The sequence below is a fragment of the Sinocyclocheilus grahami genome, unplaced genomic scaffold (assembly GCF_001515645.1).
Source record: "Sinocyclocheilus grahami isolate Dianchi unplaced genomic scaffold, SAMN03320097.WGS_v1.1 scaffold338.1, whole genome shotgun sequence".
NCBI lineage: Eukaryota > Metazoa > Chordata > Actinopteri > Cypriniformes > Cyprinidae > Sinocyclocheilus > Sinocyclocheilus grahami.
In genome coordinates, this window is record NW_015505517.1 from 703515 (window position 1) to 717630 (window position 14116).

Genomic DNA, 14116 nt, shown 5'->3' on the forward strand with positions numbered 1-14116 from the left:
ATATAAATAACATGTCCTAAAAATATGCTGTATTTCCCTTGTAACAAAATATTAACTTCTTTTCTTTCGATTTTGGGGTTAAGTATGACCTGGACATCGCTGCTCTAAAAATTCTCCATGTTTTAGGCACATTATTCTAAATCCATTACAGCATCTGGGGGAAACTGGACATCTCACAAGAAAACATCCTCAAACAAGCACAACGTACATTTCATTCTAGGAAACATTTACATTAAAAAAAGATTTTAAAGAGTGCAGCACACAGGTTTTACACTGGTCCATCTAATGTAGACACAGACACTCAGTCCAGTGTCTGTCTCCAAAGTTCCCACAAAGCTTTGCTGCAGTTTTTAGCTGGAGTGAACAGCGCTGTGCACCACAGGAAGCATTATATAACAAAAACACAATCTAGTAATGTTTTAAAAGTGCTTTAGCGTTCAGTACCTTCAGTGAATACATTCTCTCACACACACAAATCTACAAAGTAAATCACATATGACAAGGTGGAGACTGCAACACAAACACACAATAAACCTTCGAGAGACTATCTGACCTCGCTGAGGTTATAGAGCGAGAGAGATGGAGAAAACGCTTTAGCTGTCTTCAGGATAAAGCCAAGCCATCTGGAAAATCCATCCGAAGCAAAATCCATTCCAGATTTTGTCCTTTTAATATAACAAAAGCACAGTTCCTTTCTCCCCTTTTTGCTGGTTTGTTCTCCCACAAGTGTGCTGGCTGCTGAAGTGTGTGGATACAGCTTTGCAGAATGACACAAAACCACCCGAAAAACTCACTAGTTACAGAATTAGATCAGTTTTAAAGATTCAGTTCATTAGTCATTTCTCTATAAACACTGGAGGGTTTTAACATACGTAGTCCAAAAAAATATGCCCTGTTGCTAAGACTGCATCAAGTCTTTCATAAAAGAACAATCGAATGTCACTGAAATAAAAAAACACAAGACACAAACTGTGAGAAAGCAGATATTTAAAATAAAAACATCAGGCAGCACTGAGTGTAAAGGCAGCCGTAGCGTAGAGGAGTGACGATGTGAGGCTGTAGTTCAGTAAGGCCCTTTGGAGGGTCCGAAGATGGCAAGCGGGAAGTGTTTGACGTGAGATGACCACTGAGCCGCAAGCTGGAAAAACTTCACATCGTTCCATTCTACTCCATCTATCAACACTGTAGGGAGGAAGCAAAAAACATGCATGTCTTTAGTCTTTAACCATGTTTTCCTGAACTCCACAAATATAAAATTATACATCATCGATACCTAAATTATAAAGAGATGTATGTATAATATATAGCACTGTTCAAAAGTTTGAGGTTGGTAGGATTTTGTAAGTATTTTTGATCAAATAAATGCAGCTTTGGTGAGCCTAAGAGACCTTCAGTACATTCAGTAAATACAGTAGACAAGTAATATTGTGAAATATTATTACAATATTTATGTATTTTCAGCATTATTACTCCAGCCTTCAGTGTCACATGATCCTTAAGAAATCAATCTAAAATGCTGATTAGAAGCTCTATATACAGTATATATATATATATATATATATATATATATATAGAGGATCCTGCAGGTGGCCGCCTGGGATTACACAATATTGTATTTTAAAGAAAACCAGTTCGAAGGGAGCATAATTTGCTTTTTGGGTTAAAAGAATTTCTTAATATGAAATTTTAATGGTTTGACAATTGAAAATTAGACTGTGCAGAAATTTAAATCTACACACTAATACCACTACTCATAATCACCAATGCTGATGTTGTTAACATTAATCATTTGAGAATAAAGTATAACAATAATAATAATTTGAACGGTTTAATGTGATATGAGCTAACTGATCTTTAGATTAAATCACCAATGGTAGCGAGATTTATGGTAATGCTTTTTTTTCTCAGTTGGACAGAATAAACATGGCAGACTTGTTACTTACTTCAGATGGCAATATACAGTGAAAATTCTTATTTGGTTCATATTCCAAGACGTAGGCTAGAATCTGTGATTGCGAAGTACAGTAAATATCCACACTGGTGCGGTGACTGACTGCCACACACACATACTCTTCAGAACATTAGATTAATCCGCGCTGGAGCCGTGCCGGAGCACAACCCATGCAAGGAAGATAATTCCGCACACAGCTGCAATTCCAGGTTTTCAAACAGAGATGGCGACAAAGAGGCAAAACTTACGAACTGCAGCTTTAAATAAAAAAACATTTAAACGTAATTATAATAATTATAATTATTATTAAATTCATATTAAATTTAACTGGTGGTGCAATTTTTTATGTGAAATGTATGTATGTATTGTTAGTCAAGGTTTGTGAGCTGGTGGTTTGCGTTATAAATATATTTTTAACTGTAGGCTGAAATTGAAAGGCTGAAAATACATTGTAGCAGGTTCAGAAAAGAGTTTACACTGAAATGTTCCACTTTTGCAGCTTGCAGGAAGTTTATGACCCCCCTAAGCGAGGTTTACTGACTGTATTGTAAATTGTAGCGATTACTTTGAAGAATTCTGATTGGCTGATCACCTTTCAGCATAGTCTGCTGGTGTTTGGCCGTGCAGATGAGTCGACTTATGCCCTCTATCACCTGACTCTTAGACTCCGCCTCCTTATCCTTGGTCTTTTTTGGCAGAAACATCACTGAACACAGAGACAGAGTGTTTGATGCTTATTCAACAACACAGTACATTTTATAAACTGACTGTCACTGAATGAGTTACTGTAAGTATTGTGTTTCTGTGTCTTACCCTTCTTATTCTTCTCTTTGGTGACAACATTCATAGACATGGTTGGCTGATGTGTCGTCTCTGCTCCGCCCAGTGGGAGGCGGCTAACCTGCAGCGAGCGGAAGGTGCACTTGAGCGTGTTTTTGGCAGAGGAGTCTCTCTTCTCCACTTCTTTCTTCCTCTCTGAAGGAGCAATCCAGTAATCAACCTGAAGACCCATCAGCTCCCCCTGACCTCCTCCAGGAGAACTGCAGCCACAAAGACAAGGTGAGAAAACAGAAGACTACAGAGATCTCAGACATCTAGCGCTGTGTGTGTTTGTACCTGGACATGTGCACAGAAGGAGAAGAAGGAGGCGTTGGTGATGCTTCTTTCAGTAATGGTGAGATCTGTGCAGGAGGAGTAGACGAGAGAAGAAACAATCCTACAGGAGCAGCATCATCTGAATCGCCTACAAACACACAGTCACATGCACAAAACATTAATACACCGCCTTAAATATAACATTTATAAATAAAAATAATATAACAAATATTTTAGGTTCACAACTGGTTATATTTCACATAAGGGCTATTAGAATTTTTTTCATGCATTTTTATAATTCATTGCACTATTTAACCCTATAAAGTCTACTGTATCATATTTGATACGCACTGAAATCTGATAGTTTATTTTTTTCTAGCAAATAAAAAGGCCTTTTAGTATAATTGTAAAAACATCCAACTTTCAGGTTGTGGTACCTGTGTTTTTTTCTGTGAAATCTTTACTCGTTTTAATAAACTAAACCTAGGAATATTTTTTTTTAAATATTGTTAGTAATATTTCAATATGATAATTTTACTAGACTGAAGCAACTCTGGTTTATTTGATTATCCATACTTTTTTTTTTTTTTTTTAGAAAAATCATGATAAAGTGCATCAAAATTGATACATCAGGCTTTTGAGGAACATTTATTTGTCTCTCTCAGTCAAGACTATATTGCACTGCATTATGTTTTGCTCCTGACAATAAAAAACTACAGTATGGATCTTTGCTCATAAAACTAAGCATTTAAATATCATCCAACGAAGACATATTTTTTTAGAAAAATCATGATAAAGTGCATCAAAATTGATACATCAGGCTTTTGAGGAACATTTATTTGTCTCTCTCAGTCAAGACTATATTGCACTGCATTATGTTTTGCTCCTGACAATAAAAAACTACAGTATGGATCTTTGCTCATAAAACTAAGCATTTAAATATCATCCAACGAAGACATTATTGGGAGATGTAGAATGACAACTGATATGTATATTCATTCTGTGTACAGCTAGTAAGCTTCTATACTGTTATAAAGATCTCACTGATTTGTGTTATAAGCTATCAGAAGTTCTTATCTTACTTTTTGGCCATATACATATCAGCAACCAACTGCAAGAAATCGCATACTTTTACTCAGTTTGGGCCTCTGAATAAAGTTAATCTGTGTTTTCCTCCTCAAGCCAAAAAACACATATGTAATCTTTTTTTTTACTATTATTTTGTCATATTTTATACGAGTTAACAGTTGACAGCCATATTTAATATATAATATATTGACAGTATAACTAACCAGACGTGGCAGACGTTTGTTCAACAATCCCCACTTTCACCACCTGAAGACAGTTTGAAAACAAATAAACTTTGTGCCAAATACAATAAAACATTTCAAACTATAAAAACATCATTGTAAATGGACACATACCCCAATAAAAGGAATGAATTTCTGACATGAGTCTTCATCAGGACTGTGAGAGGGAAAAAGAAAGAGGACTAGAGGACTTTGGTTTACTGACTGGTAAATTAACCCAATTAAGCTGCACACTATATCTACCAAAACCCCCCTTAAGTTTAGAAGTTTAGAGTGATCTCGAAGGAGAAAAGGCATCTAAGACTGATTTTGTCCAATTTTGTCTGGTTCATTCACTCTTTGCCCCTCCAACTGAGCGTCCTTTAACTTCAAGTTCTTCCTAACTTTCAGTTAAATACAACTGACTATTTTGTGTCATCCAGTAATAAAGCATGTCTGAGACATGCTACAAAGAAACGCTGTAAAGCAAGTCATGCCAGCATAATTCTAATCGACTGCTGCCGTTATGCCACTGCCCCACCCGCCCTGAAAAAACTAAAAGAAAGAAGCATTCTCAGCCAATCATTGCTCAGATTCAAGCTACTTGAACCAGAGATGGTCTAATGCAGAGATTATAGATCTAGCAACAATAACAATGTTAAAATGGTTATGCTTACTTGTACATTATATTCCAAAATAAAATCATGAAATTAGTTTTTAAGGGAAAGCATTATTTTAAATATACAGTGGGTACGGAAAGTATTCAGACCCCCTTAAATTTTTCACTCTTTGTTATATTGCAGCCATTTGCTAAAATCATTTAAGTTATTTTTTTTTCCTCATTAATGTACACACAGCACCCCATATTGACAGAAAAACACAGAATTGTTGACATTTTTGCAGATTTATTAAAAAAGAAAAACTGAAATATCACATGGTCCTAAATATTCAGACCCTTTGCTTCCTTATCCTTGGTCTTTTTTGGCAGAAACATCACTGAACACAGAGACAGAGTGTTTGATGCTTATTCAACAACACAGTACATTTTATAAACTGACTGTCACTGAATGAGTTACTGTAAGTATTGTGTTTCTGTGTCTTACCCTTCTTATTCTTCTCTTTGGTGACAACATTCATAGACATGGTTGGCTGATGTGTCGTCTCTGCTCCGCCCAGTGGGAGGCGGCTAACCTGCAGCGAGCGGAAGGTGCACTTGAGCGTGTTTTTGGCAGAGGAGTCTCTCTTCTCCACTTCTTTCTTCCTCTCTGAAGGAGCAATCCAGTAATCAACCTGAAGACCCATCAGCTCCCCCTGACCTCCTCCAGGAGAACTGCAGCCACAAAGACAAGGTGAGAAAACAGAAGACTACAGAGATCTCAGACATCTAGCGCTGTGTGTGTTTGTACCTGGACATGTGCACAGAAGGAGAAGAAGGAGGCGTTGGTGATGCTTCTTTCAGTAATGGTGAGATCTGTGCAGGAGGAGTAGACGAGAGAAGAAACAATCCTACAGGAGCAGCATCATCTGAATCGCCTACAAACACACAGTCACATGCACAAAACATTAATACACCGCCTTAAATATAACATTTATAAATAAAAATAATATAACAAATATTTTAGGTTCACAACTGGTTATATTTCACATAAGGGCTATTAGAATTTTTTTCATGCATTTTTATAATTCATTGCACTATTTAACCCTATAAAGTCTACTGTATCATATTTGATACGCACTGAAATCTGATAGTTTATTTTTTTCTAGCAAATAAAAAGGCCTTTTAGTATAATTGTAAAAACATCCAACTTTCAGGTTGTGGTACCTGTGTTTTTTTCTGTGAAATCTTTACTCGTTTTAATAAACTAAACCTAGGAATATTTTTTTTTAAATATTGTTAGTAATATTTCAATATGATAATTTTACTAGACTGAAGCAACTCTGGTTTATTTGATTATCCATACTTTTTTTTTTTTTTTTTAGAAAAATCATGATAAAGTGCATCAAAATTGATACATCAGGCTTTTGAGGAACATTTATTTGTCTCTCTCAGTCAAGACTATATTGCACTGCATTATGTTTTGCTCCTGACAATAAAAAACTACAGTATGGATCTTTGCTCATAAAACTAAGCATTTATAAATCTCATCCAACGGAGACATTATTGGGAGATGTAGAATGACAACTGATATGTATATTCATTCTGTGTACAGCTAGTAAGCTTCTATACTGTTATAAAGATCTCACTGATTTGTGTTATAAGCTATCAGAAGTTCTTATCTTACTTTTTGGCCATATACATATCAGCAACCAACTGCAAGAAATCGCATACTTTTACTCAGTTTGGGCCTCTGAATAAAGTTAATCTGTGTTTTCCTCCTCAAGCCAAAAAACACATATGTAATCTTTTTTTTTACTATTATTTTGTCATATTTTATACGAGTTAACAGTTGACAGCCATATTTAATATATAATATATTGACAGTATAACTAACCAGACGTGGCAGACGTTTGTTCAACAATCCCCACTTTCACCACCTGAAGACAGTTTGAAAACAAATAAACTTTGTGCCAAATACAATAAAACATTTCAAACTATAAAAACATCATTGTAAATGGACACATACCCCAATAAAAGGAATGAATTTCTGACATGAGTCTTCATCAGGACTGTGAGAGGGAAAAAGAAAGAGGACTTTGAACACATGGTTTACTGACTGGTAAATTAACCCAATTAAGCTGCACACTATATCTACCAAAACCCCCCTTAAGTTTAGAATAGCATTGTGATCTCGAAGGAGAAAAGGCATCTAAGACTGATTTTGTCCAATTTTGTCTGGTTCATTCACTCTTTGCCCCTCCAACTGAGCGTCCTTTAACTTCAAGTTCTTCCTAACTTTCAGTTAAATACAACTGACTATTTTGTGTCATCCAGTAATAAAGCATGTCTGAGACATGCTACAAAGAAACGCTGTAAAGCAAGTCATGCCAGCATAATTCTAATCGACTGCTGCCGTTATGCCACTGCCCCACCCGCCCTGAAAAAACTAAAAGAAAGAAGCATTCTCAGCCAATCATTGCTCAGATTCAAGCTACTTGAACCAGAGATGGTCTAATGCAGAGATTATAGATCTAGCAACAATAACAATGTTAAAATGGTTATGCTTACTTGTACATTATATTCCAAAATAAAATCATGAAATTAGTTTTTAAGGGAAAGCATTATTTTAAATATACAGTGGGTACGGAAAGTATTCAGACCCCCTTAAATTTTTCACTCTTTGTTATATTGCAGCCATTTGCTAAAATCATTTAAGTTATTTTTTTTTCCTCATTAATGTACACACAGCACCCCATATTGACAGAAAAACACAGAATTGTTGACATTTTTGCAGATTTATTAAAAAAGAAAAACTGAAATATCACATGGTCCTAAATATTCAGACCCTTTGCTACCTAAAAATGGCTGTCCACCAACGTTTACCATCCAACCTGACAGAACTGGAGAGGATCTGCAACTTGGAGGAATGGCAGAGGATCCCCAAATTCAGGTGTGAAAAACTTGTTGCATCTTTCCCAATAAGACTCATGGCTGTATTAGATCAAAAGGTTGCTTCTACTAAATACTGAGCAAAGGGTCTGAATACTTAGGACCATGTGTTATTTCAGTTTTTCTTTTTTAATAAATCTGCATAAATGTCAACAATTCTGTGTTTTTCTGTCAATATGGGGTGCTGTGTGTACATTAATGAGGAAAAAAAATTAACTTAAATGATTTTAGCAAATGGCTGCAATATAACAAAGAGTGAAAAATTTAAGGGGGTCTGAATACTTTCCGTACCCACTGTATATACACTGTATAACACTAATTTTGCAATACAACCAACAGATTTACATTCAGACTGAAATCTCATGTTCTGTTAAACCATCTCTGAGAAGAGCAAAACCCAAAACCAGAAGCAAATTATAAGAAAACAGAAAGAATAAATAATCTGTGCCAACAAACCACCCCAAAAACAACACAGCACAAGCCCAAATAGAGGGAGTTCACAGAGTGCATTTGAGCCAAAATAGAAGTTGCTCTCAGTGAAAGGCGTAACAGAAGGTCTATTGCTCTGCAAACCAGAGAATATAGAGATGCTGATGAAACCAATAACTGAGAATTCAGCCAATATCAGCAGCAATACTTCAAGCACCTGCTCGGAGAATCAAGACTGTGAGTGTGTGAGTGTTGTGTAGTTTAGGCTTTTTACTCTTATGAGAGAGAGAGAGCGAGATCACTAGAGGGGAGAAAAATGAACATGAAGCTAAGACAGAAAATGAAGAAATCATTTTACCTCCATCATAAAGTCTGCTCACCTTTTTTCTGCCTTTTCATGAATGTGCAAGCATTTGAAATCATTTGCATCCTTGATTTTCTATTCAAACTGAAAATATCCTCCAGGACACAGAAATTCTCAAGACCCACAAATTTCCCTTACATGCCAGAGTTACATACCAACATTACAATAGCATATACACTACTGTTCAAAAGTTTGAAATCAGTAAGATTTTGAATATTTTTTAATGGAGCCTCTTATGCTCATCAAGGCTGTGTTTATTTGATCAAAAATACAGAAAAAAACTGTAATATTGTGAAATATTATTGCAATTTTTAATACTGGTTTCCTATTTTAATATACTTTAAAATATAATTTATTCCTGTAATGTAAAGCTGAATTTTCAGCATCATTACTCCACTCTTCAGTGTCACATGATCCTTCAGAAATCATTCTAATATGCTGATTCATTATCAGTGGTGAAACTGTTGTGCTGCTTAATATTTTTTGGAATATGAGCACAAGAAACTGATCCCAAACTTTTGAACAGCACTGTACATATATTTCTTAATAATAAAGTTCCCAAAAACAGTGTCAACATAAAAAAGTAAATGATAATGTATTTCAATTTGGTTATTTTCCCCATATAAATATAACAAATTATATTAAATCAACCTGTAATACATTTCAAAGTATAATTGAGAAATTTATTTTATTCAATTTTTTTAATGTTTTAGTCTAGTAATCAAGGAATAAAGAAGGATGTGTCACAGAACAAAAATGGCCTGAAACTTAAAAACTGTGTATAATTAACATTTAGGTTTTGAATGTTATAAGAAGCTTAAACTGAAAAGGCTCTGGTACATTGTGTGCTCTGCTGAAGGACATCAGAGGTGTGCAGAGGATGATGGAGGTAATATTCATACCCAGAGCAGCAAGAGATCCAATAAAACCTTCAGATTCTTTCCACACCACAGCCTTTAGTACACAATTTAATGGCTATTTCCAAAATCATCAGAAGGTGGAGAAGAAATAAAAGGGAGAAACTGCAATGCTTGATATGGCAGCTACTGGAAAGGAAGCCCACTGAACTGTTTTCACCCTGAATAAACCACAAATCGTAAAGTGTGGATGGAATCTCTAGAGTTTCAACAGAATCTCTCTGCTCAGCTATAATTCCCCTCAATACTGCAGGAGAAGAGCGAGCGAGAGAAAGGAAGGTGATATGTATCTGATTGGCTACGGTATCAGCACAGGCAGGAGGACCACAATACCTTACAGCAAAATCAAAATGAAAGCTCTTTTTCCTTCAGAGAGGGCAAGGAAAAGAGAAATAAAGTATGTTATTTACAGACATAGATGAGAAACAGTGACATTCACATGCTTTCTGTCCAAACATGACTTTAAGGTGGAGGATGCTCATGAAAAAGATGCAAATATCTGAAAAAACGAACAAAATGGATCGAGTGCGTTTTTGAGTGAAAACCAGATATCTGCATCTTCAAAGCATCTGAAAATGAACCCAGCCTCTAATAACACATATTCAAAGCACTTTAATATCAAGAGATTATTTGTATTATTTTAATTGTATTTAGCCAAATACAATTGTGGATAGTCATAGTCTTTGAATACATTTTATTATAGAGTGGTACCATGTTACAATCACACTGATATTTCATATTCAGTGTGTTCTGCACAAAACATTTATGTTGCCTCCTCTGAAAGGTTTAACTCTTTTATAAAAATATGGATCTGGGCTGCTCTGTGCATGGTGTATCACCTTTTCTGCTTATAGGTAAGCATGGCCTCTGCTATGGGCAGCTGATGAGCTCCGTTTGCTCCCAACATGTACTGTGTTACCCTGGAAACCACATCTGGACTGTCCTGAACTGCTGGAGAAGGTTGACAGAGAATAAAGAGAAAATGTTGATATTTTTTTATACATTTATAAAAATGTGTACGTGCATGTAAATGTATATACACTTTCAATATATTTAAAAATAACATCATTAAGAAGAAAAACACTGTATATTACACTATATAGGAAAAAATGCTAATTTTAATATATTTGATATTATGAATTATTTATTTGATATAAAAAGAAAATAAAAATTAATTTACATATATAATAGATTAAAAAATATACATAAATGTATATTTATATGATTTACTCTATTTAAGAATTACATCCTCTAAAAAGAATATATATATATATATATAATTATATATATATAATATATATAATTAATTATATATTATATATATAATTATTTTTATATAATATATTTAATTAAATTTATTATTTAATCATTTCTAATTATATATCATTATAATATTAATAAATAATTATATATTATATGAAAGTACATATTTTATTTGTTTACATTTGCAGATGGACAGAATGAAGAGTGAATAAGTATATCAGAGAAGGTTACCTGATGTTGGTGCTTCTGGTTTGTGAAAAAGATCTCTCCATGCTGAGTCCTGGAACAGGTTGTTATATCTGTAGTCTATACTGGCCAGATATTTAGCCACTGGATGAACCCCTACACACACACAAGGTTTGTTTTTTAGCTCTTCTGGTAATGTTTTATTGGCCAGTGACTGCTCATTATTTTCCATGACTCCTGCACTTACCAAGAGGGATGATAAGGAATCGCAGGTATCCGAGCCAGTCGGGGGTTTTATATGTCAGGTGATCCACAAACAAACGCAAAACAACAGACAGGTAATGCTGAGCTCCTGCTACTCCAATCCGCACAGGAGACGGTGTGACTGAATTACTGTTACAACTAGAGAGAAAGAGAAAAGGAGAAATAAGTACATAGTGTGTCACTATCCTAAAAAAACCTAATGGCAAAAAAACCAAATGGCAGAAGTATGAAGAAGAAATGAAGCATCTGACTCACAATCTCTGTATGCGAGAGATGATGGTGCTGAACGCAGCCTGTATATCAGCTGTGGTGCACGTACACACAACAGGAAGACCGTGATTCTGTAACACCTCAGATACATACTGAGACAAAAAGACAGGAAAAGGGTTACATAAGTCAGTCTGTTTTTGTACTGATGGCAGGCTTATTATTCCAAATGCTTATGAAACATATTTATGATTTACAATTTTCATTCAAGTATTTCATTTAGTAAATTAATTTAGTCATGGTTATTAAAATATACACAACCATTCAAAATTATAGGGTCGAAATGAATGCTTTTATTTTGTAAGGATGCATTAAATTGATCAAAAGTGACAGTAGAGTTTTACATTGTTAATTCCATTTCAAATAAATGAGGACCTTCCATTAAATCAAAAAAGTTTCCACAATCACAATTTGCACAAAAAATATTAAGCAGCACCAGTTTTCATCATTGATAATAATAAGAAATGTTTCTTGAGCAGTAAATCAGCATATTAGAATGATTTCTGAAGGATCATGTGACACTGAAGACTGGAGTAATGATGCTGAAAATTCAGCTTTGCCATTAATCAATTACATTTGAAAATATATGAAAAAATAATTTTTTTAATTGCAAATATATATATTTTTACTGTATTTTTTATACAGATTATTTTTTGTATTTTTCAGTTTTGGTCACTATGAAAGACAAAAAAAAACTATTTGTGTGTTTTTGTAGAATTCGCAGCATAAATAACTGTATTATGCTTTGCCTTTAAAAATAAAAATCTATATAAAATGATAGCAAAATGTACAATATGTAAGCTTTATATCAACAGCTGATCATTCGCAATATGTGCCATCACAGAAACCGTCATGTTGTGTTGACAGCTGTCAATCATACCTGGCCCTGCCAGTCAGAGGTGTTAATGAGGATGATACTGTCGGGAAGATGGCTGTCTGACACCAGGATGTGGTTCAGCTGGTCATAAACCGTTTTGCGTGGAATCTAATCGGACACAAACCAAACAGAGACCAAAATTAGTTGCGGCTAAACTGCTGCTTCTGTTTAGTAACTGGAGTATTTGTTGTGTGCAGAGAGGCTCTATCTGACCTGTAGGTGGCAGCGTGTGTCAAGCAAACGCTCATTGTCCAGACTGTTGGCTCTCTCATTGGGCGGTCGACTGGTCTGTCTCTCTTTAAGTGATGTGCTCCGCCCCCGTCGCCCTGCCAACTTTGGCTCCACCCTTCAGATGAAGAGAGAAAGTTGTTCATATTGCAGAAGGTTTTTAAAAACAAAAACACTAAACAGGGTGGACAAAAACACACACCAGAGGGATCTTTGTGTAAAGGGATCATAGGATGCCCATTTTCCACAAGTTGATATGATTCTTTAGGGTCTTAATGAAAAGTCTGTAACATAGTTTGGTTAAATTTCTCAATGGTAGTGTAAAAAACATCCTTTGCTGAAACGCCACTGTCAATCAAACTATCGTGGGAGGGGCTCAATTTGAGAAAGGGGAAAACATTTAACCAGATCAAAAAAAAAATACTGGATAGATTTTTATCATTTTAGGGTGGTTGTGTACACACACTGCCAACACACATTTCAGTTCAAACAACTTGTAAAAGTGCATGTAGCATCCTATGACCCCTTTAAAAAAGAAAAAGAAAATGTACGACACCTTGACAGTAATCTTTAACAGGTAAGATACAGTATATTATACTCTCTTCATCTAACCACAGTAATAAAGGGTTTATGTATCCTCACCGGTTGGATGGAATGATAAGTGACTCTGTTTTGGTCATCCGGCCAGTAGGAGGCAATCTCTCCATAAAAGTGTCCATGTTGTCCATCATCTCCAGTTCAGTGGTAGGGGTCACAACCTCAGGATGACCCTAAAGCCCAAAGATACGTTACACATTATACAATGTAATACAGCCTTAAGGCTGGGTAAAATAACCAAGTTTTTCAATAAATGAATGAATAATACAGTATTTATGTTTTTATAATATATGTGTGTATAATTTATATATAAACAGCTTAAACTGATACACAGAAATTTGTCTTAACACCCTCATATCCACAAGCTTTGAGACAAGAAAGGGCCACAAAAGAAACAAGAAACTTAGTGTCAAATAAGGTATATTGGCAGAAAAGGTATATAATTTTTGATATTTTCCTAATCCGAGTTTGACACTGGTACAAAATGACATTGTTTTGCACTGCTGCCACCACACCACATGTTGATTCAGATTGGGTGATTCATTAGCTGTGATTCAGCTTTAGAGCGTCTGCCAGAGCCTATCTCAAAACACACATGTAAGTCTTGATCTGATATTCAGTGAATATCTTATATTAGTGAAGGATGTACCATTGAAACATTATCAGATTCATTATCCATCTGAAACTTTCCACCTACAGCCCTTATTTTATCAGGATCCATCTGAACAGAGAAAGAGAGAGAGTTAGCTCAGGAGTGATTAAACTGAAGTGTTTATGTTTCTAACCTAGCTTATACGTCCTCCTAATTGGGGAAAACTGGTTAAAAATAAATGTATATATAT

The 14116-nt window shown here is 35.1% G+C and overlaps 1 protein-coding gene across 1 annotated transcript in view; it reads right to left on the bottom strand.

Annotated features, from left to right (window-relative positions):
- Nucleotides 1-14116, bottom strand: part of LOC107602961 (phosphofurin acidic cluster sorting protein 2) — a 45797-nt gene continuing 31681 nt past the window's right edge. Inside the window, exons 13-25 of the mRNA XM_016295609.1 lie at nucleotides 12663-12795; nucleotides 12453-12557; nucleotides 11561-11667; nucleotides 11289-11443; nucleotides 11087-11197; nucleotides 10432-10543; nucleotides 9926-9958; nucleotides 6960-7002; nucleotides 6828-6870; nucleotides 5742-5868; nucleotides 5439-5665; nucleotides 2544-2657; nucleotides 1-1182 (exon numbers count right to left, since the gene is read on the bottom strand). Coding sequence (XP_016151095.1) covers nucleotides 1064-1182; nucleotides 2544-2657; nucleotides 5439-5665; nucleotides 5742-5868; nucleotides 6828-6870; nucleotides 6960-7002; nucleotides 9926-9958; nucleotides 10432-10543; nucleotides 11087-11197; nucleotides 11289-11443; nucleotides 11561-11667; nucleotides 12453-12557; nucleotides 12663-12795 — 1429 coding nt within the window. The 3' untranslated portion in view covers nucleotides 1-1063. The remainder of the gene's footprint in view (nucleotides 1183-2543; nucleotides 2658-5438; nucleotides 5666-5741; nucleotides 5869-6827; nucleotides 6871-6959; nucleotides 7003-9925; nucleotides 9959-10431; nucleotides 10544-11086; nucleotides 11198-11288; nucleotides 11444-11560; nucleotides 11668-12452; nucleotides 12558-12662; nucleotides 12796-14116) is intronic.